At 37.6% G+C, this 26,392-nt stretch overlaps 1 protein-coding gene across 1 annotated transcript in view; it reads right to left on the bottom strand.

Annotated features, from left to right (window-relative positions):
• Positions 1 to 21,246, bottom strand: part of LOC145984100 (ER degradation-enhancing alpha-mannosidase-like protein 1) — a 153,308-nt gene extending 132,062 nt beyond the window's left edge. The window contains exon 1 of the mRNA XM_083117516.1: positions 20,890 to 21,246. Coding sequence (XP_082973642.1) covers positions 20,890 to 21,161 — 272 coding nt within the window. The 5' untranslated portion in view covers positions 21,162 to 21,246. The remainder of the gene's footprint in view (positions 1 to 20,889) is intronic.
• Positions 21,247 to 26,392: the final 5,146 nt, after the last annotated feature.

Below are 26,392 nucleotides of genomic sequence, written 5' to 3'. Positions count from 1 at the left end.
TTGAGGGAAGAAAGGTTGGATGACCGCCTGTTAAGTTCCTTAATTTTTGATTGTAGACGGCGGAGGGTGATGTCAGTATTTATTATTATGTTAATGGAGATTTGTTGTTAGTTGGGGAAGAGTGATTGTTGAAAGATATGTAATGTTGCAAGGGGTGAAAAACACCACCGTACAGATTTTGGAGCAAGATTTTTTTTTCTTTTGCATCAAACGTAGTGTTTCAGTTTCATCAAACTAAATATCGTTAATTTTGTATGGATGAAAATTGAGAAAGTTGTGTAAATACTTGATCTATAAAAAGGAGAGAGAAATGTGTTTGGGAATGATGCATAAGTGTAGCAAGTGTCTACCAGACACAAATAAACATAACCACATTCGTATTGCCTAGCCAATGTCCATGGCGCTTTACGATGCCAGGGGACCCAGGTTAGACTCCTGGCCTGGTCATGAGTGTTCTTATTAAGCCTCGGCTGGATGTTGAAAGAAATCCAAATTTCGAGGGTGTCGTTACTTCCATTCTAACAACAGTACCAAGGGAACATGAAGGAGGCGCTAGCGTCGCTTTCAAGAAATTCTCCTTTTTCCCCATTCACAAACCCTCCCATATTCTTACCATCGTTACCGAATTTCAGCAACCCAACCTCGCTGCTTTTACGATCTGGCAGGGAGGATGAGAATAGAATGGTCGTGTCCACTGGCCATTGACAGATGTGCCGGAACCCTGAAGAATAACTGTTTTCCTTTCCTTAGTTGAAATAAAGCTTACATGTCGTCCTTTGAGATCACCAGCCTATGCACTGTGAAGCTGCATGTTTTTTTGTTGTTTTTTTTTGTTTCCGTCGGTACATTCATTTAGTTACAGTAAAATGGCCAACTGACATAGATTATGTAGTAAAATACCTAAAATATAAATTCTCCGCTTTGGAATCAGGATTCTGTTGTTACTGTTCTCGTGGAAGATGCTACACACTTTGTGTTATCACGGCCTCTCCGATGGTGTAGTGGTGATGTCACCTTGTAATCAAGGGACATCGGATTCAATACCCGGTGGAGGCACCTAGTGGCTCCAGTGGCATAGCAGCCGCCCCGCAAACCCCGCAATGCTCTTGAATTTTTATATAATCGCAGAAATTCCACAGATAGTGTCGCTTATAAAAAAATCGATTTACGAAACAGAAATCTGGTTCCCAGTAACATCATATACGACTTCTGCGATAACAAGCAGTGATGTATTATCTCAGCCAGAGGGGCCCTAGTAACTTGTCATAAGGGCCCCCCTCCGAAATGCAGAATTAACTTACTTGCTCGCAGATGTCCATCGATAGGAAAATATCCCTCATCTTATACCTTTGTATCTATGCAGTTTGTTGTAAGCATAGTGTAGCATGTCAATGGTCTACAGTTATGAATCCAGTAGAAATATTCAGTTGCTCAACCAGTCGATCCTTATCTTTCAATAAACATCAAAATTGTTAATTCGTAACCTTTTAGTTTTACACGTGATATTTAAAATGTAACTTCCCACCAAATATTTTCAAGGGGGACCCCAATTCTTTTCATATTGAAATAAGAGCTGAAATGAATTTCCCACATTGTTTACACTTGATACGTTTTACTTCAAAGGGGCCGAAAACCTCAGTTAAAGGTGGGACCCATAGTAAATTATCCCTTTGCTGTAAAGACCATTATCCCATCCTCTGCCATGCAGGGTATACAACTACAACAAAAACAACAACAAAATAGAGATTAAAGTTGATTTGAAAAATTAAAAAAAGTATTGAAGGACAATAACAGGGATGTTTTCCCTTTGTAAAGTCAACTGGGCGTCTGTCTCACTGGCCTGCAGGAGACTAAGATTAGATTCCTGGGTGTGTTTTGTAAGGTGGGATTTTTGCGGTCTTCTCTCTGCATAAAGCAGCTCTGGGGTTCACCCATTCTCAAATAAATAGGTACCAGTGGAGGACGACACCCCTAGGGTCGGGGGGAGGCTAAAGGAGGCTGGAGCGTGATGCTTAAAAACCAAAGGATAGAGAATGAAAGTGAAAATAAAGATTGATTGATTGATTTGTGGTTTTAAGTCCACTTTATGCACAGAAAGGCTAATCGGGAGTGGACCTACAGTTTAAAGTGGGATCCGAACCACTGTGCCATGTGGTTCCAGTGAAAATAAAGAGGCAAATCAGACTGAAAGAGAGGAAAAGGAAGAGGAAAACCAACCAAAACAGACTATAATAACAGAGGGAGGAGTGGATTGAGAGAAATGAAGATAAACATTTCTCACGATGGAGTGAGAAAAGGAACAAAGAAAAGAAACAGTACAGAACAATAAAGAGATAAAGGAAGGAAGAGAAACAAAAAGAGAGGCATACAGAGAAATCTATAGAAAGAGAGAATGAGAAACAGAAGCAAAAGGTAGAAAGCGAAATAGAGAATGAGTAAGTGGAGGGAGAGAGAGAAAGAGAAGGGCAAGAAATGAAGAAAGCTCTATATCTGAAGAGCCAGGGAGGGAGAGCAAAGAACGCAGGAGCGAAAATGGAACAAGACCTAATCGTGAAAAAGATGCTATGGTTTTACACACAGAGAGAGATAAAAGAGTTATAAATAAAAGGGAGTTTTCTGTATTACAAGTTCTACACTCTCCCAAGTCTAATTCCAGCTCAAATGAGGCGAAAAAAAAGTCACCCTAGTTTCGAGTGTAAGTGAAATTTTAAAATTTTACTCGCTTAACTGCTGGAAAAGGAATACAATTCAATTGTATTCAAATATTATGCACCATTACCAAGGAGGGCCTACCAGATGGCTTAATGGTAACACCTTGTAATCAGAGACCCCGGGTTCAATAGCCGGTGAAGGCACCCCACTCCTGAAGGAGTGGTTTGGATTCCACTTGAAACTAAATATTAAGATTTCACCAGATTTCTGACTGTGATGCACCGCAAAGTCATAAGTCCCATAGGCTCAAATGTCAGTTAATGAATGAATGCTTCCTTACTTAATCTTACCAATGTCAAATCACTGTTCAAATTGAAGGGGATTCCAGGAAAGTGTCTCCTGTCTCATTTTCCCCAGCCTCTACATCTTCCAATCAGTAACATAAATTTTCCCCTTCGTAAATTTTCTGTTATTTTTGTATAATTTTTCTTAATTTTTAGGTTCATTTAACGCCGACACGTCAGTCAAAATTGTCAATTTTTACATAATCTTACATTAATTTTTGTATTAAGTCCTATGTTATGCACAGATAGGCTAATTGGGATTGGACCTACAGTTTAAAGTGGGACCCTAACCTGGGAACCCTTGATTATAAGGTGATGACGTTACCACTATGCGATCGGGGAGATCATTAATTTCAGATGAAATTCATGGTTTGGAAATAAATTTATTAAAATTTTGTTACTCCACACCAAACTCACACAGAGCATTGTCATCCTATTAAATTTTGCGCTTTATACGTTTCATAATAATCTAATAATACACATGATCATAATAATAATAATATGATGAACGTTAATTTAAATTTTTATTTTATTATTTACTTTGAGCCTCAATAAATTAAAATAAATCAGTTGTTCTTGGGTCTCACCGCGGCACAAAAGATTTAGTATAAGTAATATAATTGTATTAGGTAAAAAAAAGTCAAAATGCGAAAATGGGAATCTCTGAACCACCCTCTTCCATCCTACATTTTCTTCAATTCCCATTATGATGCATAACCTAGATATGTAAAAATATCGGAGACCATCACAGAATAAGTCAACGAAGTAACTGGTTTTCTTGTTTTGGATCAGACTTGTAAACCGACGTAATTTGTGTAAACTAAGTGATGGCGATTCACTTCCTCGACTTGCAAGACTGGCTGTCTTGTATTTTGAAAGTAGCCACCCACTGAAGGAATGAATGCACTTCCCTGAGTTTCCAAGGTCTTTGCATGGACAAAACATAAACCAGATGTCAAAGCAAGATAAGTTTACAAATTGCGTTGTGAAACCCTCCCCACCCCTTCCCCCGCTCCGAGCGGCACATGACCGGTGCCGCAGATGGGAGAATACACATTCAGAGGGTTGCTTGCCCAGAAGCGATAGCAGCACCATAAACAGAAAATCCTCGAACTTTCAGAAGGTGTGGGAACTAAATACTTGTCTTTTTTGTAATAAAATTATGTAATTTCTGTTGAAGATATTGTGCAAACGCTTGGAATTATCTATATAAATTCACGACACTAAGATGCACAATATTGAACCTAAATGGTAAAATGTTTTAAAACTCTTCAAACGCCCCATTTAAAGCTGCTTTCACATCCAATTAATGCTGCATTTCCAATTTTTTGTATGCCAAACTAGAATCTCAAATGGATTTTTTATTCGATACATCACTTCGTGTATCCTTCTAGAAAAGCCTTGCAGAGTATCACCGAAATTGGAGGCATATGTTAGGAGATTTTGTCAATAGAAGGAGAAGCAGTTTTCAGCTGTTGAGAGAAACATCCAGCTGAGGCTTAAGTTTTCCTTCATCAATTTAATTATATCATCAATTATCCACATCCTCGCAATCAGTCAAAAGTGGCAGAAATACAACGTAAAATAACTTAATGCAATCAACATTCACATTCCCATTATAAGTTACATTTTTTTTTTTTTTTGGAATCTACGTTATAGATCAAGTTTCATTAAGTCCCTGTAAAGTTGTCTTTAAAACTGACTTCTGTTATTTTGCTCTAAAGACAGATTTAGTCTTATGTAGCTAACTGTACCATGCAATTATTTGCGTATGTAATTTCGTTTTCTTATAAGGTAAAAGGTGCGTGGTTCACAACAAATTTCGTGGGATCCTGAATTCCTTAGTACCTCGTGTCCATTCAGTATTTGAAATATAAATCTCTCCATAGCGAAAAGTGTATTTTTCCAAATCTTGTTGTGGTAGGTAATAATGTTAAATAGGGTATCTACAAGTCAAGTAAAAGTAAAGAAATCAACAAGTAGCTCAAGAAGTCAATAAAAAGTCAAGAAATTATACTTGTGATCAAGAAATTTTGCTATCATAATGATTGAATGATTGATTTAGTTTATTTTACTTCACTCTTCTGCCCCCTTTGGCTAATCACGAAGATGGTGGTAAAATAAGATGGATGTAGGGACAATCACAAATATATGGGGATGGCAACACGAGTCCAACATAAAATTATACTGGCTGCGAGTCCAAATGCAGAGCCTCGCTGGTCTGCCAAATACAGTCCAGGATTCGTTAATAGACTGTTCAGTTTTCATCTTAACTAGCCTTTCGGTATGGGTTTTTCATTAAATAAATATTTATTTTCTTAATTGCTAATTTCAAACTTACCAAGTACGGGTCTTATAACTAACAATTAAGAAAAAGAAAGAAAAAAAAAGGCTAAGAAAATGTCAAGAATTTGGGATTTATTTTTTGGTTAATTCGCTATGACTGATTTCATTCAAATGCAATGCCAGGGAAAATTGGAGATCAAAATATCTAATTTTAAGACAGTTGGAGTAACAAAATCATTGATGATTTGTTCCGTATTTGGCTCTCCTGGCCCTCCCCAACCACACACTATATTTCAAAGCCTTAATGTCCAAACTGTAAGCTATGCAATGCACTAAAATTTACTGATAGTTTAGTTTCTTATTCTCAATCTGTGAATCGTCAGCAGAAATTGGAGCCTTTGCTAGAAACATGGTTGGTTGATTTGACGTTTTAAGTCCACTTTATGCACAGTAAGGCTAATCGGGACTGGACCTACAGTTTAAAGTGGGATCTGAACCACTGTGTGTTTCCACCATGTCTCGAACTTGGAACCCCTTGTTTACAAGGCAACCATGCTAGCTAGAAAAATGGAACATTTAGAATTATTATTTACACAGAGAGAACTATAGTTAGGGCAGAAGGGGCAGGAAGCTGATGCAGAGGTAAACAGGCCACCGAAGGAACAAACAATACATTTTAAAATATTTGTAAAGGGTGAACGTCATGAGACACTGTAAAATGGAAGTATTGTATTAATTAATAATATATATTTTCAGTTTGAAAAGAAATAATTCAAAAATTTTCTTGCTTGCATCGCTTCCAGTAAACCCATTTATTTAAGAGTCACCTCAAAACTCTACTTATTATTACTAATTCTCTGTATTCTGTAAAAATTGTACTCAATATACGGAATAGTAATGAACTGTAAATTATTCAATAAACAGAAATTAAATAATGCCAAATGCGCATTTGAAAATCAAAGGATGATTTTGTATTAATAAGATTACTACAGCTAAGAAACAACAGATTCTTACTATAGAGGAACGAGAGGTACTCAAGGCAAAACTCATAATATTTTATGGATGCCTAACGGGACCAGAGTTCTTATTTGCACACAAAAAATAGAGAGATGAGTAAGTTAAGAAAATAACAATTTTCTCAAACATGGGGTGGGGGCTCTAAAATCTATTCTTGCCCCAGATGCAGAAATCACTAGGTAAGAATCTGAATACCTATACATAATATCAATTTCACAACTTCCATATCAGATGCATCCACACATGCATTACACATAAAGACATATATACATACACATACATACGTACGTATAATGATGCATGCTTTTCATCGATCAATTAGGACCCCTGACCGAAGATAAACTATGAGTTATGCATATGTATATATCTATAGCCTATATCTTCAAAGCAGATTGTGTAAAGCAAATTTCTGAAGTTTTAACTATTGGTGTATATTGTAATTGTTATTATCAAGAGGCAGGAGCATATTCTAGTCTTTCAGATGTACATCATTGCGACTCGTTGAACAAGAATATGATTTTCCCTGAGAATTTTACATTCTTTCAAATTCCCTGAGAATTCCTGGTTTTCCAGGTGTGTTAGAACCCTGACATTGTAAGTTGACCTGAGAACAGAGAAATAAATCATGCTTTTAACTAGAGTTGGAAGAGGTTGGAAAAAACATGAAAATACAGGAGTTGGCAGTATTTTTCCTCTTCCATGGTTTTCTTTTATCTCCCTACTGCAAAATAGACACTCATTTCTTAAATATAAAATACAATTTACAATATGAAATTTCGGTGCTAGACATAAACAGTGTTTTTAAGAAAGCTGGCTTTTTTGAATGGGAAGTTCTTTCAGAGTGTTATCTTCAATTGTAATATAATTAAACCTTGTTTCCATATTTAAAACACAGAGTTGCTGCCCAAGGCAATTTATTAAGATATAACACTTAACATGTTATCTTCATATTTCGGTAGGCTTATTAAATATATCTATGTAGTATAAACATATTCACATATCTAGAGTAGTTTTGTATGTGTTTTTAATAGAACTTAATCGTCTGATATGATTTTCAATGTTTGAATTTGTTATGCGAACATATACATAAAGCAAAAAAGAAAATACTGCTCTACCTTTTGAAAATCTAGTTCAGATCTCTTTACATTAAATTTTGTGTTCAGTAAAATATATATTTGTATTCTGGATTTCCAGTACATCATGTATAATTTAGTTAAATGGCCGCTAAACTTGGTCATGGAGCAACTAATTATGTATTTTAGCTTCTTGGTTCTCAACCTTTGTGAGACCACAGCCCAGTAATTTATTTCTTACAAGTCAATCCCCTGATCCCAACTATTCACTCATAAATCAATTTCTGATCTTTAAACTTTATATGGAAATTAATATATCAAGCATGGCATAATCATAGTTCAATATAGCCTTGCTGTCAAATATAAAATTAGATTAAAAAAATTAGTTGTCAACGCCTGGGTGCAACGGACGTTTTTGCACCCCGGCTGTTGAAAAACACTGGCACTAAAACTGAAGTACAGAAGCAAATAAGACTGGCCACAAATCTGGACTGGACCTACAGTTTGAAATGAGATCCGAAGCACTCTGCCTCCACTGAGCGTTGAACCTCAGACCTCTTCTTATTACAAGACAACACTCCAGAGGGTCATTCATGATTATAAAAGGAACCTTCTATCAAAAAGCCAGCCTATTTCCATCAACAGTACCTGCAATTTATTCTCTGTGATTCACAGGCTAAATGAAATCTTAATCTCTGATGAAGTAACTAACAAGCTTGTCAAGTATAGAGAACATTCAGACCGAAGCGTCACATTGAAGTGGCAAGTGACATGGACCACTTCAATCTGTAAGCAAGCATCCACCAAGCATGAACAAACAAGACCGAGGCTACATAATGTGCGCGAATGAAGGACCTTTGAGACTGAAGTCATAGATGACAAGCGACACAGTCTCCTTCAGTATAAAGCAAAACGTTTACCATGCATGCAAGAACAACAGACCGAAGCGGCACGATGCACGCCATGAGAAAACAGTGTAGTCCGAGCAACATGCAAGTGACATGTTTAGCTCGTTGTCGCATTTCGGTTCAATAGGTTGAATGAATTACTGAGGGTCTGCTTCCAAGTGAAACATGTCACTTGTTGTATCGGTCTGAAAGTTCCCTGAGAAAATGGTACAGGCCAAGTGACACTTGCAGATTATGTTGGTTCGGTTCGAAAGGTTGCTACTTTCAAGGGTTGGTTTCCAAGAGCCACGTGTCGCTTCCATCTGAAAGCTCTGTTAAACAGGATATATACGCAAATTTACAAAATACCTATACTTCTGCATATGTGTTGTGAACAGTAAAGACTTTTAATTGTCCCAAAACATCAAATATTTTGATATTAACATTTGTTTCATATTTTATGACAACATTTAAATTGACACACAAACATGTAAAAGCTCGTTTTAAATCCATTTCATGGTCAGATGTGCTCATCAGGACTACATGTTTAGTTTTAACCCTATCTTACCCATGCCATACGAGAAACTTACACACCAGGAGGCGGCTCACAAGCCCACAGTGCTTTTTTTATCACTAAAATTCAAGAAAACATTTTATTATCGAATCACTGCTTCCTTTGCTGATTATACAGGGTATACACAAATGAATGGTGCGGTTATAAATGTCAATAGAAAATTTATTTTTCAACTTACGTGGTTGCAGCAAATACTGTTAGAGGCGGAAACTGTCCCAGTTTTTGATATGCGAGTTAAAATTACAATCCTTCAATGTGGGCTCCACTGGTCACACGACACACATCAATGTGGTAATCAAACTCATTCCAGACACGGTGTAACATGTCCACTGTAATGTCTTGCATGCATTATCCTATCACGAAGTTGTTGGATGTAGGTTGCTATTGGTTGTGCATAAACCCTGTCTTTAATAAACCTCCATAGAAAGGCCAAAGGAGAATGTGATTTTTTTGTGGAAAATCCTTATGTGATGAGGCCATATTTGGAATCAGCATATCAAAAAGATTGTAATTTGCAGAAGTTGAAGAAATGTCATTTTTTTCTGCCATCTTGGACACGATGCCCATTAAATATACACAATATTACACTTCGTCTAGAATCCAAAAATGGTAATTTTAAAGTGCATTTTTGAAAATTTTCAGGTTTTAGGTCATTTCCCCCAATTTTCGACATTTTTCGCAATATTCTGTGTATTTTTTCATCATATTTTGTCACTTCTTTCATTTTTCTTGAGTCTTTTCACCAAGGTGAACATAGGCCTATATATAGAGATGCAAAAAAAAGCCAGCTTTATTGAATGGACGGTTTTTTTCCAAAAAAAAAACCTGGCTTTTTTTTTTTTAAAAAAAATGGGCTTTTTACCAATTACAGCTAACCTATTTCACTTGAAGTTACTGTTATGAGTTTACAGGTTTGTAATATTTACAACTAGCTACAAAAATTTACATGATGTGGCAGCCAGGAGACAGATATTGGCCAATCCCAGTACACATATTGCATAGTGGTTCAGCTACAATTTTAACCCTAGCTTACTGGGGGAGGGTGGCTTGCAGTCCCACAGTCTCTATTTTAGATTTTTCAACTGTTTGATGAAAATAAATTAGAGAGGAGGCACTAGTTATGGCCATCTTAAGGAAAATGTGCAATATTATACAACTTTTAACATAATAATAATTTCAATGATGGCTTACAAAAATTATGATCACTGGTACATAGTCTGTACATTATGACTAAGCATTAACAAATATAAACAAGTTAGTCAGAAAAAAGTTTAAAAATATTAACCAAGCGTGACACTATTCTTCAGTTATGGCCACTTAAATTCACTTATGGCCACCCATTTTCCCCACTTATGGCCACCTTGTCTATGAACAAATAATGAAGTAATACAGACGAAACACAATATGTTAAAGGTAAATTACATAGTTTTCAATGGATGAACATAGTGTAAATGTAGTTGAACAACATAAATTAACATTTCCAGACTTCTCAGGTCACCCTGTAGTAAACAAAACAACAAAATGTCAGTTCCAAATATAAAAATAAGAAGAAAAATGTTTTCACACATTAGATAGTAGCTTCATATCACAAGGAAATTATATGTCTAATGCAAGTTCACTGGCAATAATGTTATAAAGAAAATTATTTTTCTTCCAGTGTGTTAACAGGACCAGGAAATTTTATCAAGTGTCGCCCTTCTTGCATTAGGATAGACGCCGGCAGTTTTCACATAATGTAATTCACATTTATTGTTGAAATATAATTTTCTATATAATCACAGCAATCATTTTCTGCAGTGGTCATAATCAAAGAATCTTTCCAAACCTGCATCTAGTAATGGCCATGTAGTCTACACTTACTGTTTTGTGGTTATTTCATGTTATGTTATTTATATGTCAGATCCTCATCAAATAATTGGTTATTATTTTTTATTAATGATAGTAATTTTTGTAATTATTATAACTAATAAATAATTGCACATATATAATCAGCAAAGGAAGCAGTTATTCAATTATAAAATGGTTTCTTGAAATTTAGTGATAAAACAAAGTGTGGCCTGTGAACCACCACCTGGTATGTAAGTTTCTCGTACGGCACGGGTAAGCTAGGGTTAAAACTAAACGTGAAGTCCTAATGAGTACATCTGACCATGAAATTGACTTAAAACAGGCTTTTACATGTTTGTGTCTCAATTTACACTGCTCTGTTGCCAAACTAAGTGCTAGCACAAGGGAAGGACAGAAAATTTGCGATGTGTCCATTATTTTGATAATGCATGCACAGTATATATGAGTGCAGTGAAATAATATAGTGAATATTTCTACACAGGATTATAATACCATATCACTGTAGCATATACAAGAAACCCGTACCTGAAAGAAGCTCGAAGGAATTTATTCATCACCGCTCTCGTCGTCTTCCTCAGTCTCTGTGATTTCATTCATTTCCGAGTCACTGCTGTTAGGTTTTGAGAGTGACATTATTTAAAATAAAAAGAACACATGGAACACACACTATTGCACGAAAGGGCTGTATTTAATCTTTTCACAAACTGTTCTTTGTGGCGCACGAGTGAACGATAAGGGAATAATTTTACACCTGCCTTGCTACGAAAATGCTGAACTCAAACTGACCCAGACTTTCAATGTTCGAGAACGCACAGAACAATGAAGGGTCATTGTTTATATAAAGGCGAATTTAACACCCACAGTTTTCCCTAGACACAACAACTCAGCTGCGTCAACACGGTGGCAACGAAAAAAAAAAGGCAGAAGGAATTGAAAGGTGATGTTTCCCTTGTTTCTTCAAGGAACGATAACTCCAGCTGTAGGTGACGGAAATTCATGGGACTTGGACAGTCAGGTTCAAAGTGTATTTCCCCATCTTATAATGAACCTTAAAGTGGCGAGTTTTACGAAAACTTCTTGCGCGCAAGAAAAATACAGAACACGGCTTTTAACTTTCGCGCCGCAGTGTCCTAAGTCTCCTAACTATACAACGTTGCACTCTTGCCATTGGCTGATCGCCACGCACACCCTCTGCGAGGCCCCGCCCGATATCACTTCTAAAAGCGTGTGTCGTATAGTACCAAAATATTCGATGTTTCGGGACAATTAAATATAATTACTGTTCAGAACACATATGCAGAAGTATACATATTACGTGAATGTGTGTATATATCTTGTTTAACGGAGCTTTGAGACGGAAGCGATTCGTGGCTCTTGGTAACCAACCCTTAGAATAAATGCAATCTTTCGAACTGAGGCAACATAAGCTGCAAATGTTGCTTGTCACTTGGTCTGAACAATATTCTCAGGAAACTTTCAGACTAAAACAACAAGTGACATGTGTCACATGGAAGCAGTAATCCATTCAACCTTTTGAACTGAAGTCCGACAATGAGCTAAACATGTCATGCAAAATTCTGCCATTTTGTTGTAATTTTTAGGGATAATCTCCATGCCCTACTTTTTAAAAAAGTAAATGTCTAAATATGCACTGCAGTCGCCTTGAAACACACATTTATTAAGGAGGTCAATGAACCTTTCAGGTTCTTCAAGGACCATTTCTAATTTTATATCGGATCGGTAGAATATCGGTTATCTGTATCTGTAAATTTTATATTGGTACTTTATCGGTATCGGCCCATCCCTAATAATCATGAATGAGCCTCTGGAGTGGAATAAAGTAATGCTGTTGCCTTGTAATAAGAAGAGGTCTAACTGCAGGCAGAGTGCTCCGGATCTCATTTCAAACTGCAGGTCCACTCCAGATTTATTTTATAGATTTTTTTTTTTTCATTTGCGGCCAGTCTTATTTCCTTCTACTTCAGTTTTAGTGCCAGCATTTTTCAACCATCGGGCTGCAAAAGTTCCGTTGCACCCAGGGGTTGACAACAAATTTTAAAGTAATTTTATATTTAACAGCAAGTCTATACACATATTTGAACTCTGATTATGCCATACTTGATATATTAATATTAATTACATTTGCACATTCATTTCCATATAAACTTTAAAGTTCAGAAATGTATTTATGAGTGAAATTTTTTGTATCAGCCAGGGCATCGACTTGTAATAAATAAATTTACTGAGCTGTAGTCTCACAAAGATCGAGAACCACTGCAAAAAGCAGCCAAGATACATCACTAGTTGCTCCGTGACCAGGTTTAGCGGCCATTTAACCAAATTATACACGATGTACTGGAAAGCCAGAATACAAATATACAGTGTGTCCATAAAGTATCAACCCATCCTGGGTATTGTGAGAACGGCTGTAAATAGGAAGAAATGGCGAAAAACATATTCCATGATGATCAGGGGAAATGTTTTGAGGCCAACCATTCCTGACCCAGGCCCCCCACAAAGGGGTAGGCTGGGGTCGACTCAATTTTTTCAAATAGCAAGGGGGGTCGAAGAATATGTCATTTGAAAGGTCTTATCATAACAATAATACAGCAAAATCCTGGGTCTCTACATAGCTCCAATTGACAATGGCATTAAATCAAATGTGGAACATGACCAGCATTGGACAGGACTCCAACTCCTACAGTAGTAATCCTACACCACAGTGAAAGCTGGAAAAATGTTCCTACACTGTAGCATGATCCAGAGATATCCTAGCAGTGTCTACAAATACTTACCCCCATTCCCCCAAAGATGGCAAGTACCCTTACACAATACCGCATATCATCGTGCTACCAGAAGGACAAGGACCGACATGCACAATTGCAACTCAAGTCAAATGGTGAAGGAGGCATGTAGTTACATGCCCTGGTAGCAATCTCAGGGGGCACGACGATATGCGGTTTAGTGTACGGACACTTGCCATCTCTTGGGGAGGGGGGGGGGTACATATTTGTAGACACTGCTAGGATATCTCCGAATCATGCTACAGTGTACGAATGTAAATTTAATGTAAAGAGATTTGATACTAGATTTTCGAAAGGTAGAGCAGTATTTTCTTTTTTGCTTCATGTACTTGTTAGTATAACAAATTCAAACATTGAAAATGATATCATACTAATCATACTAAACACAGTCAAAAAAGTTTTGCATCAGGACGGAAAATGACAAAAGATATATGAAGCACAAGGTTTATTGACAATGACAGTGGGAATACAAAAGAAAATATGACGAACAAGACATGTTGAATGAAAAGGGAACAAAAAAAGTACAATTTTCTCAGAAATGTGTTTAAAACGAAAATGGCACAATTCATGATGGAGGTGAAAAAACAAAGAACTGTCACAAGAAGACTGTTCGTCATAGCGGATCCACCAGAAACATTGTCTACCACCTGGTGTGTCCTCCCCTGGCTGCAAGAAGGTCTTGAACACGCTGTGGCATACTGAGGATGAGACGATCAAGGTGATCTTGCGGTAAGCAATCCCATTCGACCTGTGCCACAAGAAGAACTTCACGAAGATTGGTGGGAGCCACATGACGGTTTGCAATGGCATTTTTTAGCATTGCCCATGCATGTTCGATGCAATTCATGTCGGGACTTTGCGCTGGCCAGAGCATGCGACAGATATTCGCCGCCTGCAGATAATCGTGCACCACCTGTGCACGGTGTGGACAGGCACTGTCATCCACCAAGACAAATTCAACACCAATTTCCTAATGAAATGGTTCCACAGTCGTCTGGAGAATGTCCCTGACATAACGAACAGCTGTTTGTTTTCCTCTAATTGGAATTAGGGGCGTTCGACGTCCGAGCATGATCCCTGCCCACACCATGATTCCTCCTCCTTGGTATGGATAGACCCCCTGGACACCACGAAGCCTCTCCTGCAGTCCTGGGCCTTGCCATACCAGTCCTCTTCATGAATCTGGCCTTTGACAGAGCCTACATTCATCAGTGAAGAGCACATGAGCCCAATGATCGGGTCCCCAATTTCGTTGTGCACGGGCCTAATGCACACAGTCACGCTGATGTCGTGGCAATAGGTACTGGCGCCGGAGGGGTCTTCTGGACCGTAAACCACATTCTCAGAGTCTGTTACAGACAGTTTGGTTTGACACACGCACACCAGAGGCTGCCTGGAGGGCATGAGTGATGTTTCTTGCAGTCATGGTATTCTGTCGCAGAGCTGAGAGTCGTACATAGCGGTCTTCTGATGGTGTTGTGACCCGTGGATGACCTGTCCTTTGATGATCTGCTACTGTTACTGTGTATACCGCCTCCAGGTCCTACAGACATCACATTGCGCCACTCCAACAGCCAACAGCCCTATTCCAACAGCCCATTGTGACATGCCAGTCTGCAGTAGCGTGATGATCCTGGCCCAATCAAACTGCACTCTTGTACGCCTAGGCATGCCTTGCACACAGCTGCACTCGTTCGTCTTTGCTAACTGGACACAAGGAACACCTAACTAACCTTCGCCGACTACCGTGGTGCTACGCTCGAACACATGCATGCACTTGCCGACTCCGTTAGTCGTCTGTGGTGATCGGTATTGCACGTCGACCGAGTTAGTTCACACAATGAGCTCTGCTTCATCGTTTCTTGTCCGCTTCAGCATGTTGCGGATGCTATTTTCATCACTTCTCGGGTGATGCAAAACTTTTTTGACTGTGTTTATTAGGTTGTATTAAAACACATACAAAATTACTCTAGTTATGTGAATATGCTTATACTACATAGATATATTTAATAAGCCTACTGAAATATGAAGATAACACTTGGAAAGAAGCGCCCATTCAAAAAAGCCAGCTTTCTTGAAAACAGTGTTTATGTCTAGCTACAAATTTCATATGGTAAATTGTATTTTAGATTTAGAAATTAGTGTCTATTTTACAGTAGAGAGATAAACGAAAACCATGGAACAGGAAAAATACTGCCAACTCCTGTATTTTTATTGAATTGAGACACTTTGTGAAAAAAGCCGAACCAAAAAAGCAGTGGGGGAAAAAAACTCCGGTTTTTTTGGGTTTTTCCAACCACTTCCAACCCTAGATAATATTAATGGGTAATCCTGTGTTCATGGTACTGAACAAATTTTAAGTCTGCAAGGCATTTAAAAGCACAATCTACGAAGGAAATGAAAGAGTAAAAAATTACATTTACTTAATTTGTATACAACGAAACTTTGCATTTTCCTAGTTTTACTACTGAGAACCACTTGCGACTAGATGGCATGAAGGCAATAGAAAGTTGCTGTTTATAGGTGAAATATTGTTTAACTATCCTGAAAACTAGACTTTCATATGATCACTTTGCATATGCATTCTTAATTTTCCTTCTCAAATTCAATAGCCTAAGCCTGTTTACTTTACATCTGAATTTTACTATTGCTAAACTTTCTATTAAAAGGATTGATCATTCTGTCATCTGTGCCTTAATTTCACACACAGTATGAGCACAACATTAAAGAATAATTTTCCGAAACTTTAGAATCTCCAAAAGTTGATTAAGATTTCTTGTTGTTACATAACCAGCCAGTGGCGGGGATTGGAGTTCAAAAATTGGAGTAGGAAGGGCACGTATTCCTCCACGATAAACTTCCTGTGGGTTAGTTGAAACAACAAATAAGCTTCTTCTTACCTCCACAATAATCAATTTATCCTGAGACTCTAAGAGATAGATACCTGAGATTCCTGGCATCCCTAGAAGTGACAAGATGCACCCGTCACCAGGAGAGTTGAACACAACTTTCAACTGAACCGTCTTCATACAATGAAAAACCCAAATAAATCCCACGTATCTACATATCTATTGCTGGCATGGTCCAACGACCATGGGGGGTAAACGCAGGCAGGGGCGTGATGCTGATCACGTTACCCCCACACCCTCTATACGCCTTCATGGAGTGGTGCTAAGCACAGGGGAGCACTTTACCTTTTTATATCAAAATATTCGATGTTCCAGGACAATAAAAATCTTTACTGTTCACAACACATATGCAGAAGTATAAGTGTTACATGAATGTAACAGCTTTGAGATGGAAGCGACACGTTGCTCTTGGAATCCAAACTTTAGAAATAAATGTCACTTGGCCTGTACCATTCTCTCAGGGAACTTTTAGACTGAAGCAACAACGGACAGGTGTCACTTGTAAACAGACCCTCACTAATCCCTCCAACATTTTGACTCAAAGTGCGACAACGAGCTAAACATGTCTCTTGCATGTTGCTCGGTCTATACTGTTTTCTCAATGGCGTGCATCTTTTTGCTACGGTCTGTTGTTCTTGCATACACGATGAATGCTTTGCTTTATACTGAAGGAGACTATGTCGATGGTCACCTGTGACTTCAGTCTGAAATCTCCTTGAATAGCACGCATCATGTTGCTTCGGTCATGTTTGTGCGTGCGTGGTGGATGCTTGTTTATACTGAAGGTGCACTTGTCACATCAATGTGACACCCCTACTGTCATGTGTTGCTTTGGTCTGAATGTTCTCTATACTTAACAAGATTGTTAGCTACTTCATCAGATGTTAAAGATTTAATTTAGCCTATAAATCACAGAAAACAAATTGCAAGTACTGTTGTTGGAAAAAGGCAGGCTTTTTGATAGAAGGTACCTTTCATAATCATGATTTCGTCAGGTCCTCGAATGCTGAATTTTCTACAGGTCACGAAAGAGACCAAACAACACATCTTCTCTCGTGATCGATTAAAAAAATCACTAGGGTATTTCGATTTTGTAATAAAATATAACTCTGCTATCATCTCATTATCAGGGAAAGGTGGGTCATAACTTGGATTGCAAATGCGAATAGCGGAAACGGGCATGTTGCACCCAAAAGTTGAAGACTAATTTAAATTGTAATTTTATATTTGACAGCAAGTCTATACATAATTGAACTATGATTATGCCATAGTTATATACAGTATTAATATTAATTAAGGGTGCATATTAATTTCCATATAAACTTTAAAGATCAGAAATGTATTTATGAGTGACATTTTTGGGTTCAGAGCATCGACTTATAAGAAATAAATTTACTGGGCTGTGGTCTCACGAAGGTTGAGAACCACTGCAACAAGCGGCCAAAATAAATCACTAGTTGCTCCGTGACCAGGTTTAGCTGCCATTTACCAAATTATGCATGGTGTACTGAAAACCCAGAATACAAATATATTTTACTGAACACAAAATTTAATGTAGAGATTTGATACTAGATTTGCAAATGGTAGAACAGTATTTTCTTTTTTGCTTTATGTATGTGCTCGTATAACAATTTCAAACGTTGAAAATCATATCATACTATTAGGTTCTATTAAAAACACACACAAAACTACTCTAGATATGTGAATATGTTTATACTACATAGATATATTTAATAAGCCTACCGAAATATAAAGATAACACTCGGAAAGAACAGCCCATTCAAAAAAGTCACCTCTTTCTAAAACACTGTTTATATCTAGCTACGTATTTCATATTGTAAATTGAATTTTATATTTAAAATTAGTGTAATTTACAATAGGGAGATAAACGAAAACAATGGAACAGGAAATGTACTGCCAACTCCTGTATTTTCATTGATGTGAGACACTTTTTGAAAAAAAGTAAAAAAAAAAACAACCAAAAAAGCCAGCTCTTTTCGACCACTTCCAACTCTACCTATATATATTTTGCAGGATTGCAATTTATGAGCAAAAGAAATACTGAACTGGTGACATCTGACGTACTTTTTCCAGGGAGGGGGGGGGGGTCTATGAACCCTTTCTCGGATGCGTCCCTGATTTTGGTTTCCCTATTTTTTATACAATTTGTTACATTTTGGCCCAAGTTCCTTTTGTTTTATTTCGATTTCATCATGCTACGAATGAAATTTTTACATGGTTCGATTTCAATGTACGTCTGTTAACATATACTGCGGAGTTTTAGCATTTGATATTATTGTTTCCCGCAAACCTCACATCGCTACTGTTTCTGGTTTCTTCGCTATTTCAGGTGTTACTTTTAGGTGACTCACGCGGTATACTGTCGCTTGTCGACGGAGAATATCTTGTCCATGAGAAGTGCGTAAGGTAATTTTGAAGTTGTTTTTTCAACATAAATAACTTTTTCGAGTCCAAACAGTGCTCATTACTTTAAGGAAGGTTCAAATTTCGTGTGACAATGATTTCCAAAATTCCACGATAATTAGTCTTTGTGCTAGGAGAAATCATAAAACAATCTGAACCGTTACCTAAATTTCTAAACAAAAATTTTCTTACGTAGATCGTGATAATTTAAATTTTCTTTACAGTGCCACAGAAACACACCACACTACATTACCAGGCAAAGATGCACAAAATTAATGCATTTTACACCAATTCATTCAGCGTATATGACTTTTACATTGAATTGTTTTAAAATTATTTGGTTGTTCCCATTGGAAATTCTCGTTGCATATTTTAATTGAATGTGCATGTGGTATCATTTGGTGTTTTTTTTAAAAAAGTAAGATTGCATTTTGTTCAGTTTCCTTTTCATTTCAGTTATTAACCTGAAACTAACAAATTTAATGGTCTTTTTTCCCTTTTTTAGGACATTCTATAGGTTATATACCTATATTTTTTAGGCCATCAACTTCCGCTCCCTAGTGATCAGTGTTGAAAGTATTTAGGGACATTATTTTCATGCTAAGACCTGACCGACCTAACCTAACAATGAAAGCATTTAGTGGCACCATGCCTCTTCTCACCCCACACTCGTGAAGTAGATCCCAGCAGCAGTCTGTATCTAAGACAAGAATAATGAATGACTGTTTGCAAACAAAGAATCACATTGGAGTGTATGGAAGGGAAAAATCGTTCTCCAGACAAGACACAGTAAGTAATTTCTAAGTCTCTGAAGTGTGTGTTAACAGACATAAATAGAAATCGAACCATGTAAAAAATGCCTGTGTACCATGATGAATTTGAAATTAAACAATCTGAACTTTGACCTTGATGGCAATTTTTGGTGTTTTGGTCTTATTAGGAGTGCTAAGCTTGGTGGCGTTATCATTTGCAACTGTATTTTTTCGCTATTTGAGTGCTCATACAACAGCTTTTTTTACGAATAACATAACGGTGAAAGTACTGATCAGAGATTGGAGGGCTTTCTTTTCTTGTTTGTTTTTACAGTAACAGTTCGTTATATCGGAGACACATTAAAATCGGATATTTTGTGTTTTGCATGGTTCGTACTTACCAATTGTGTATTGCGGAACACAGTTCAAGGTGCCTATGCTTTTTACACTAAAACAAACACAATTTTTCACAGAGAGTAGTTTTTGTCATTCCCTTTTTCGCTTCTGTAAAACACAATATGACGGGCAGAGGTTGACTAGCGTTGTAGGTATGCAGTGTTTCCAACCTTCTTCACCGAAAAATACCTACTATCGTGTTCGTCACGTGTGCAAATTGTACATTATGCACGGGTAGCTGAGGGATAGCCCCACAAACAATTTCCAATAAGGTTAGGTTAGGTTTGGTTAGGCAAGCATAGTTAAAAAAAGGGGATGGAAACACTGACAGGGGGTTACATCATCAAACGTATGCAGCATCCGGTTCACGTAGCGAAAGCAATGACAATTGTGCGTCGGTGAGATATTTCTCTTGAAAAATAAATGATTTCCCGGTGAAATAGATTCATGAAAGAAAATACCTCGACGAACGTTGGAAACCTTAGAGAAACTCATTTCCGTAAGTAGTTTCTTCTGTAAAAATGAAGAAACGTGTCTCTGATATAACGAACTGCTACAGTTTTTACTTCAGCAGCAGATAATTTGGAATCAAATGTCCTGGTTTCCGCGGCCTTAATCAGATTGTATTTCATAAAACAACCAAATATATCGATGAAGGACCCCACCAAATACACTCACTTAATTGTTGCATGGCATAAAGGATCCCACGATGATATCATACTTAGCTCGAATGCTTTGATCGTCCCCCCATAAAAATCACATAGCATACAATAGACATACCAATATATTTTAATAAAAGAAAGCATAAGATGCGATATCAAGTTTTGATGCCGGTGTCATATTCATGTTTATTCATCTTGAACTTTCAAGAAAAAACTAGTTCCATAGCCTAGCATAGACAAGCATTAATCCTGTATACTTACGGATTATCATAATCGGGACCTCTCCCCGTACAAAGTATTGGATTCAATTCGTCCAAAGGAAATGCGTACTTCATGTAGTTGTCATAACCAAAATAAAACATTTTCTTCGCTTCTTCCAGCATTTGTAGCCTGAGATGTTCAGGAAAGTTACCATATTTGATATCTAATTTGTCCAATGGATGCTTAAATATGTTTAAAGCACTATTGCTGATGCTAAATACGACACTTAACAAGATGCCAAAATAAAATAGCCTATAACAGAATAAAAGCATATTTCCTTGATTAATGTCATTACTTCACACGAACTTTGGTTTTCTAGCCCAATTACATCGTCCCACATGTAAATCTTCTGCTAAACCGTAGACCGTGGCAAAATATACAATGTTCGCAGATCTTGAAATTACATTACCACTTCGTGATATTACTATCTGATATTAATCAATCAATCAATATGTTTATTCATCCTTAAACCAATTGCTACAAAGAGCAATATCATTATTTTTATATCTCTTTCACCGTTGAGAAAATAAATACTGGAAGCAGTGGTGTGGGTACAGGGAGGGGTACAGGAGTTCATTATATCCCCCAAACTTTTGGAAGGGGGATATAAATCTGTGCCTAAACCCTTTGTCCTTTGTAGAGTGTAGGGGTGTGCGGGATCCCGAAAATTCGGGACCGGGATCGGAAAAAAAATTTCCCGTCCCGATCCCGACTTCGGGAGATGACTTCCCGACTTTTCGGGATCCCGAGCAGTCGGGAAATACCGAATGATAATTTAAAGAGTTGTCAATTCTCGACGCTTTCTGCTTTGCAAGTGTCTGTAATTTATCGAAAATTGATTGTTTTTATTCCAGAAATGCAAAAAAATCACTTAAGTTGAAAATGACTTGTAGAATTCGAGATTTTCAGAGCTTCGGGAAATTTCCCGAATTTGTCGGGAAATGGACAATTTTTCCCGTCCCGAATATTGGGATTAAAAAGAAATTCCCATCCCGACGAGAAAAATTCTGTTCCGCACACCCATAGTAGAGTTTTGTTCGGCAAATTTTCCATGACTATTTTCAATAACATTTCTCTTCCGTCCTACGTACTTTTAAGAAATGGATTTTTACTAGGGGTCTGAGGGACAGAATTTTTTTTGGTCGGGACGGGATCGGGACGGGACTTTTTTTTAATCCCGACATTCGGGACGGGGAAAAATCGCCATTTCCGGAAATTTTCAGTACTGGAAATGTTCGAAATTTCCGGAAATTCTGAAAATCACGAATTCTACAAGTCATTTTCAAGTTAAGTGATTGTTTTTGCATTTGTGGAATAAAAACAAACAATTTCCGATAAGTTACAGACACTTGCAATGCAGAAAACGTCGAGAATTAACAACTTTTTAAAATGATCATACGGCATTTCCCGACTGCTCGGGATCCCGAAATGTCGGGAAGTCATTTCCCGAAGTCGGGATCCCGCACACCCCTATTTCTTACGTATGCTGGTGCAGAGGAGGTTGTTAGAATCTTGCTTGGTCTTTTGTGTCTGTTCTTGAGCCTCTCATTGCGAAAAACAAAGAAAATAAACTTGGTGATGAACAATTTACTTGTTAATACTTATGCTTCCCGCCGTACAGTGGGAGCCATAAGTATTACCATGCAAATTATCCATTACTATTTTCATTAATTTTTTTCTCTTACATCCTAAATGTTTTTAAGTGATGGATTTTGTGTATGCTGGTGCAGAAGTTGTCAACAGCTTGTTTTGAGTTTTCTTTTAACCCTGGAATAGTACCTAAAAAAATCTATGTTTAATGGTACCTATACGTCCCATAGACGTACACATGAAAAAAAAGTTACTATACCCTCTATAAATGATTTAATTTTTTTCCATACTCTTTTCGCTGCATTTTAGATACTTTTTATTGTTAATGAATATAATTGAAATAACATTTTTCCGTAAACTCATACATTTTAAACATTTATAAACTAGGTTGCATAGAAAGAGTCATAATATATATGCAAATACGAGTAGGTAACTCGAACAGCAAGAAAATAATAAACAAATAAAGATTATACTTAGGTATAAGACAATCCCTTTAACTAGGAAATGGATGTAAAAGTATTAATGAAGAATACATGAACTAAAATTTACTCTCTATCACTAACAAACAGTCATTTAGACTAGCCACGATAACTAGAAAAAACTTCATGAATAAAAATGTTCACTCCTCCTTCCACATCCAGAACAGTAAATAGTTACAAACAAATCAGTCTTTAAATTATCATTTTTTACAAATGTGGCAAACGATGAAAGAATGCTCGCCACAGATAGGCTTTTTGCAGTTACAGCAGATCATTTTACTCATCCTTCTCTTTTTATACGAGCAGTAAGTACAGTACTGCCTCTTTCCAGATTTCGCTGCAGGTTGAACCACAACAGGTGGATCCACAACGCCAAGGCAATTTTGTATGCTGCTTCTTAGAGTGTGAGGCATATGTGGCTGTTCCATTCGTTCCTTCATCCATGGAAACGTTAGTTGATTTGCCAATTTGATGAGGAACTGAAATCTCGACAAAGGCTTTGCGTCGTCATCTTTTTTCTTTTTCTTGTAAAAGTTGAGCACATATATTATGTAAGAGTTGTAGCATGCAATATTGAGCATGTTGTAGAACTGGTTCATTGGCCACCTTCTTGTTTTTCGTATGCAAGAAGTATTCGTGACACACTGGTCAAAGGCATCAACTGCTCCCTTTGTTTGATTATAACACAGAATTACCTCAGGCTTCATACTGTTTTCATTTATTGCATCGTCGTCATGCATTGTGGAAATAAGAGTGACCAGTTTGTTAACACGTGGAGTAAATGAAACTGCTGTCAGATCCTCATGAAAAAGAAAGAGCGATGACTGAGGAGGTCGTGAAAGATAACTGGGGTCCGCAAACTCCTTAGGAAACTCAGGTTTATTTTTCTTAGTCGTCCCAATCATTGTGAGGCCTCTTTCTGTCATTTTCTTAGCTAACTGGATGCTGGAAAACCAATTATCCATTGTAACATTACGACTTGAATTTTGGATGATGTCTGTTAGCTTTTCAACAAAGTAATCTGCTGCAGGCGTGCCTGAAGGTGTAGTTCCTTTACCAAGGTACGGGATCGCATTTACCATGTAATTCGTTCCTTGGTCGCAAAGCATCACAATTTTTATCCCATACTTTGCTGGTTTGTTTGGGATGTACATTTTGAACCCGACTCGTCCTCGGAATGGCACTAGTTGCTCATCAATTGTCATGTAGGCACTTGGTTCATAATTTGATATGCATTGCTCAATCAGCATGTTCCATATATCCCGTACGGGTGCAAACTTATCAGTTATCTTCCTTTCCTCACGAGTTTCTCGAGAATCAAAGCGAAGAGTGTTGAGCAAGAAGTGATGTCTCTGCACAGAAAATGATGCATGATATTTTTCGCCGCATTCCTTTGTGTCATGTAATGTTTGTAACTTCATATGGTTGTCTTTCTTGGCCCCTGCGAGAATTGTCACACCGAGGAGTGCTCTCAGTTCAGCCAATGAAACGTCCTTCAAAGCAGAAGCATTCTTGTTTTTATAAGACTCCCTTTGTCTTGCAATTTCCTCATTTGTGTTGTGCAGGATCATGTCCAACATTGTTGAGGTAAAGAAGACGTTAAAACATTCAACAGGGTCAGAAACATCTATAGCTTCGTTTTTTGTTTTTCGTTTGACATGTACAATGTTTTTAGCTGCGGCTTTTCCAGATGTGTTAGAAATGGGAACAGTTTTCCAAGCAAACCCGTTACGCCCGAACATATCGTCACATTCAGGTTTTAATATTTTGTTTGTTGAATGGTCATCATTTCCTTCGGCTGACCTCTTCCTCTTTTCACCTGACTTTGGAGGTTGTTTTGCAGGTCCTGACTTTTGCTTGCCTTCAGCTCTTGACGAACTTGATTTAGAAACAGCTGAAGGCCGAGATGATTGTGCTGCTGATTGAATGATGGCCTCCTCGATATCTTCTTCTTCTGACGAAGGTTCATAGTCTGGGTCCAAGTCGGTATCGTCAGGATATTCAGGAAAGGCATCTTGATCCACTTCAATTTCGTCTTCAACCTCGCTGCAATCGGATTCATCTAACTGAAGTTGCAGTTCTTGTAAAATCTCATCTTCAGTAGTGAATGTTTTGTTTGTGTTTGTGCCAGACATCTGGAACAATAAGGTAGGTACCTATGTAATCATAAACTCATCAACGGTACCAACACGCCTGGCAAACGTAGGAACACTACCTCATGAATGGTACCTAAAGGTAACAGTGTTAATAGTACTAAATTTTCTACAAACTGATTTCGTGGACTGAGTAGTAATGTTGAGGAGGTTAAGTAATTTTTGTAAGAGTGTAATGATTGTGGTTATAAGAAAGGCTTTTGATAGGGGACTGATAGGTATGATAGAGTGATCGAGTATATATATATATTTTTTTGTATATATAAGTTTCTTCTTTTTGTAAAGAAGATCAACGATTTGTACCACTCTGTTCCATTTACTTGATGTGGTACTTTGTCATCTATTGGTCTTATTGTATTGTGGTGTAAATGTCGGGTATAATGGTTACAAGGAGAGCCTTGGCAATAAGGGAGATACAGCGTCCCTGATAACATGTAGGACGATTACAATAAATATGTTTACAACACTCAGAATAGGCACGATTAACATTAACAAACTACAAAACAGGAATAAACAAGAGGCGCTGGGTGACCTTTTTATCCAGTCGTCTCTCGATATAGCCTTTCTCCAGGAAGTTCAAGTGATAAATTTTGAACTGCCCCCATCTATAGTAGTATATAATAATGCAAATTGTCAGGCAACGGGGACTGCGCTTCTCGTGAAAAATACGGTGCCCATCACTAACGTTGTGTGTCATCCTAATGGGAGAATTATATGTGCGAAAGTGGCAAATGTTTGGATATGCAATATATATGCTCCATCAGGTACAAATCAGAGATCACAGAGGAACAATTTTTTTGCGACAGATGTGGCGGCTGAACTGCAAGGTGTAAAGGAACATATCATTTGTGGCGGCGACTTCAATTGCGTCTTGCTTCCACAAGATCAACGTCCTGGTTTTGCAACATCTAATTCCCTCCAAAAATTGGTGTCTGGTTTTAAATTGGTGGACGTTTGGACAGATAAATATTTTGATAAGCAGGCGTATACTTATATTAGAGACAATTGTGCGTCCCGGCTAGACCGGTTCTATGTTACCCCGGCACTGCGTCAGAAAGTTACTTCGATTTCTCTCACCCCTACATGTTTTTCGGACCACCTGGCGGTGATAATGGCAATTAACATTGATCTTCCCTTAGTGCCTAGGGGATATGGGTATTGGAAAATGAATACGTCCATTTTGTCTGATGAGGAATTTAAACGAGCATTTCATGAGCAATGGAGATTTTGGGAGACGCATCGCCTTCGACGTACTGACATCCTTCGGTGGTGGGATGAAAT

Source organism: Lepisma saccharinum, chromosome 2, assembly GCF_977018435.1.
Source record: "Lepisma saccharinum chromosome 2, izLepSacc3.1, whole genome shotgun sequence".
Lineage (NCBI taxonomy): Eukaryota > Metazoa > Arthropoda > Insecta > Zygentoma > Lepismatidae > Lepisma > Lepisma saccharinum.
Note: the sequence above shows the minus strand (reverse complement) of the source record. Positions and strands in the feature narration are given on the sequence as shown.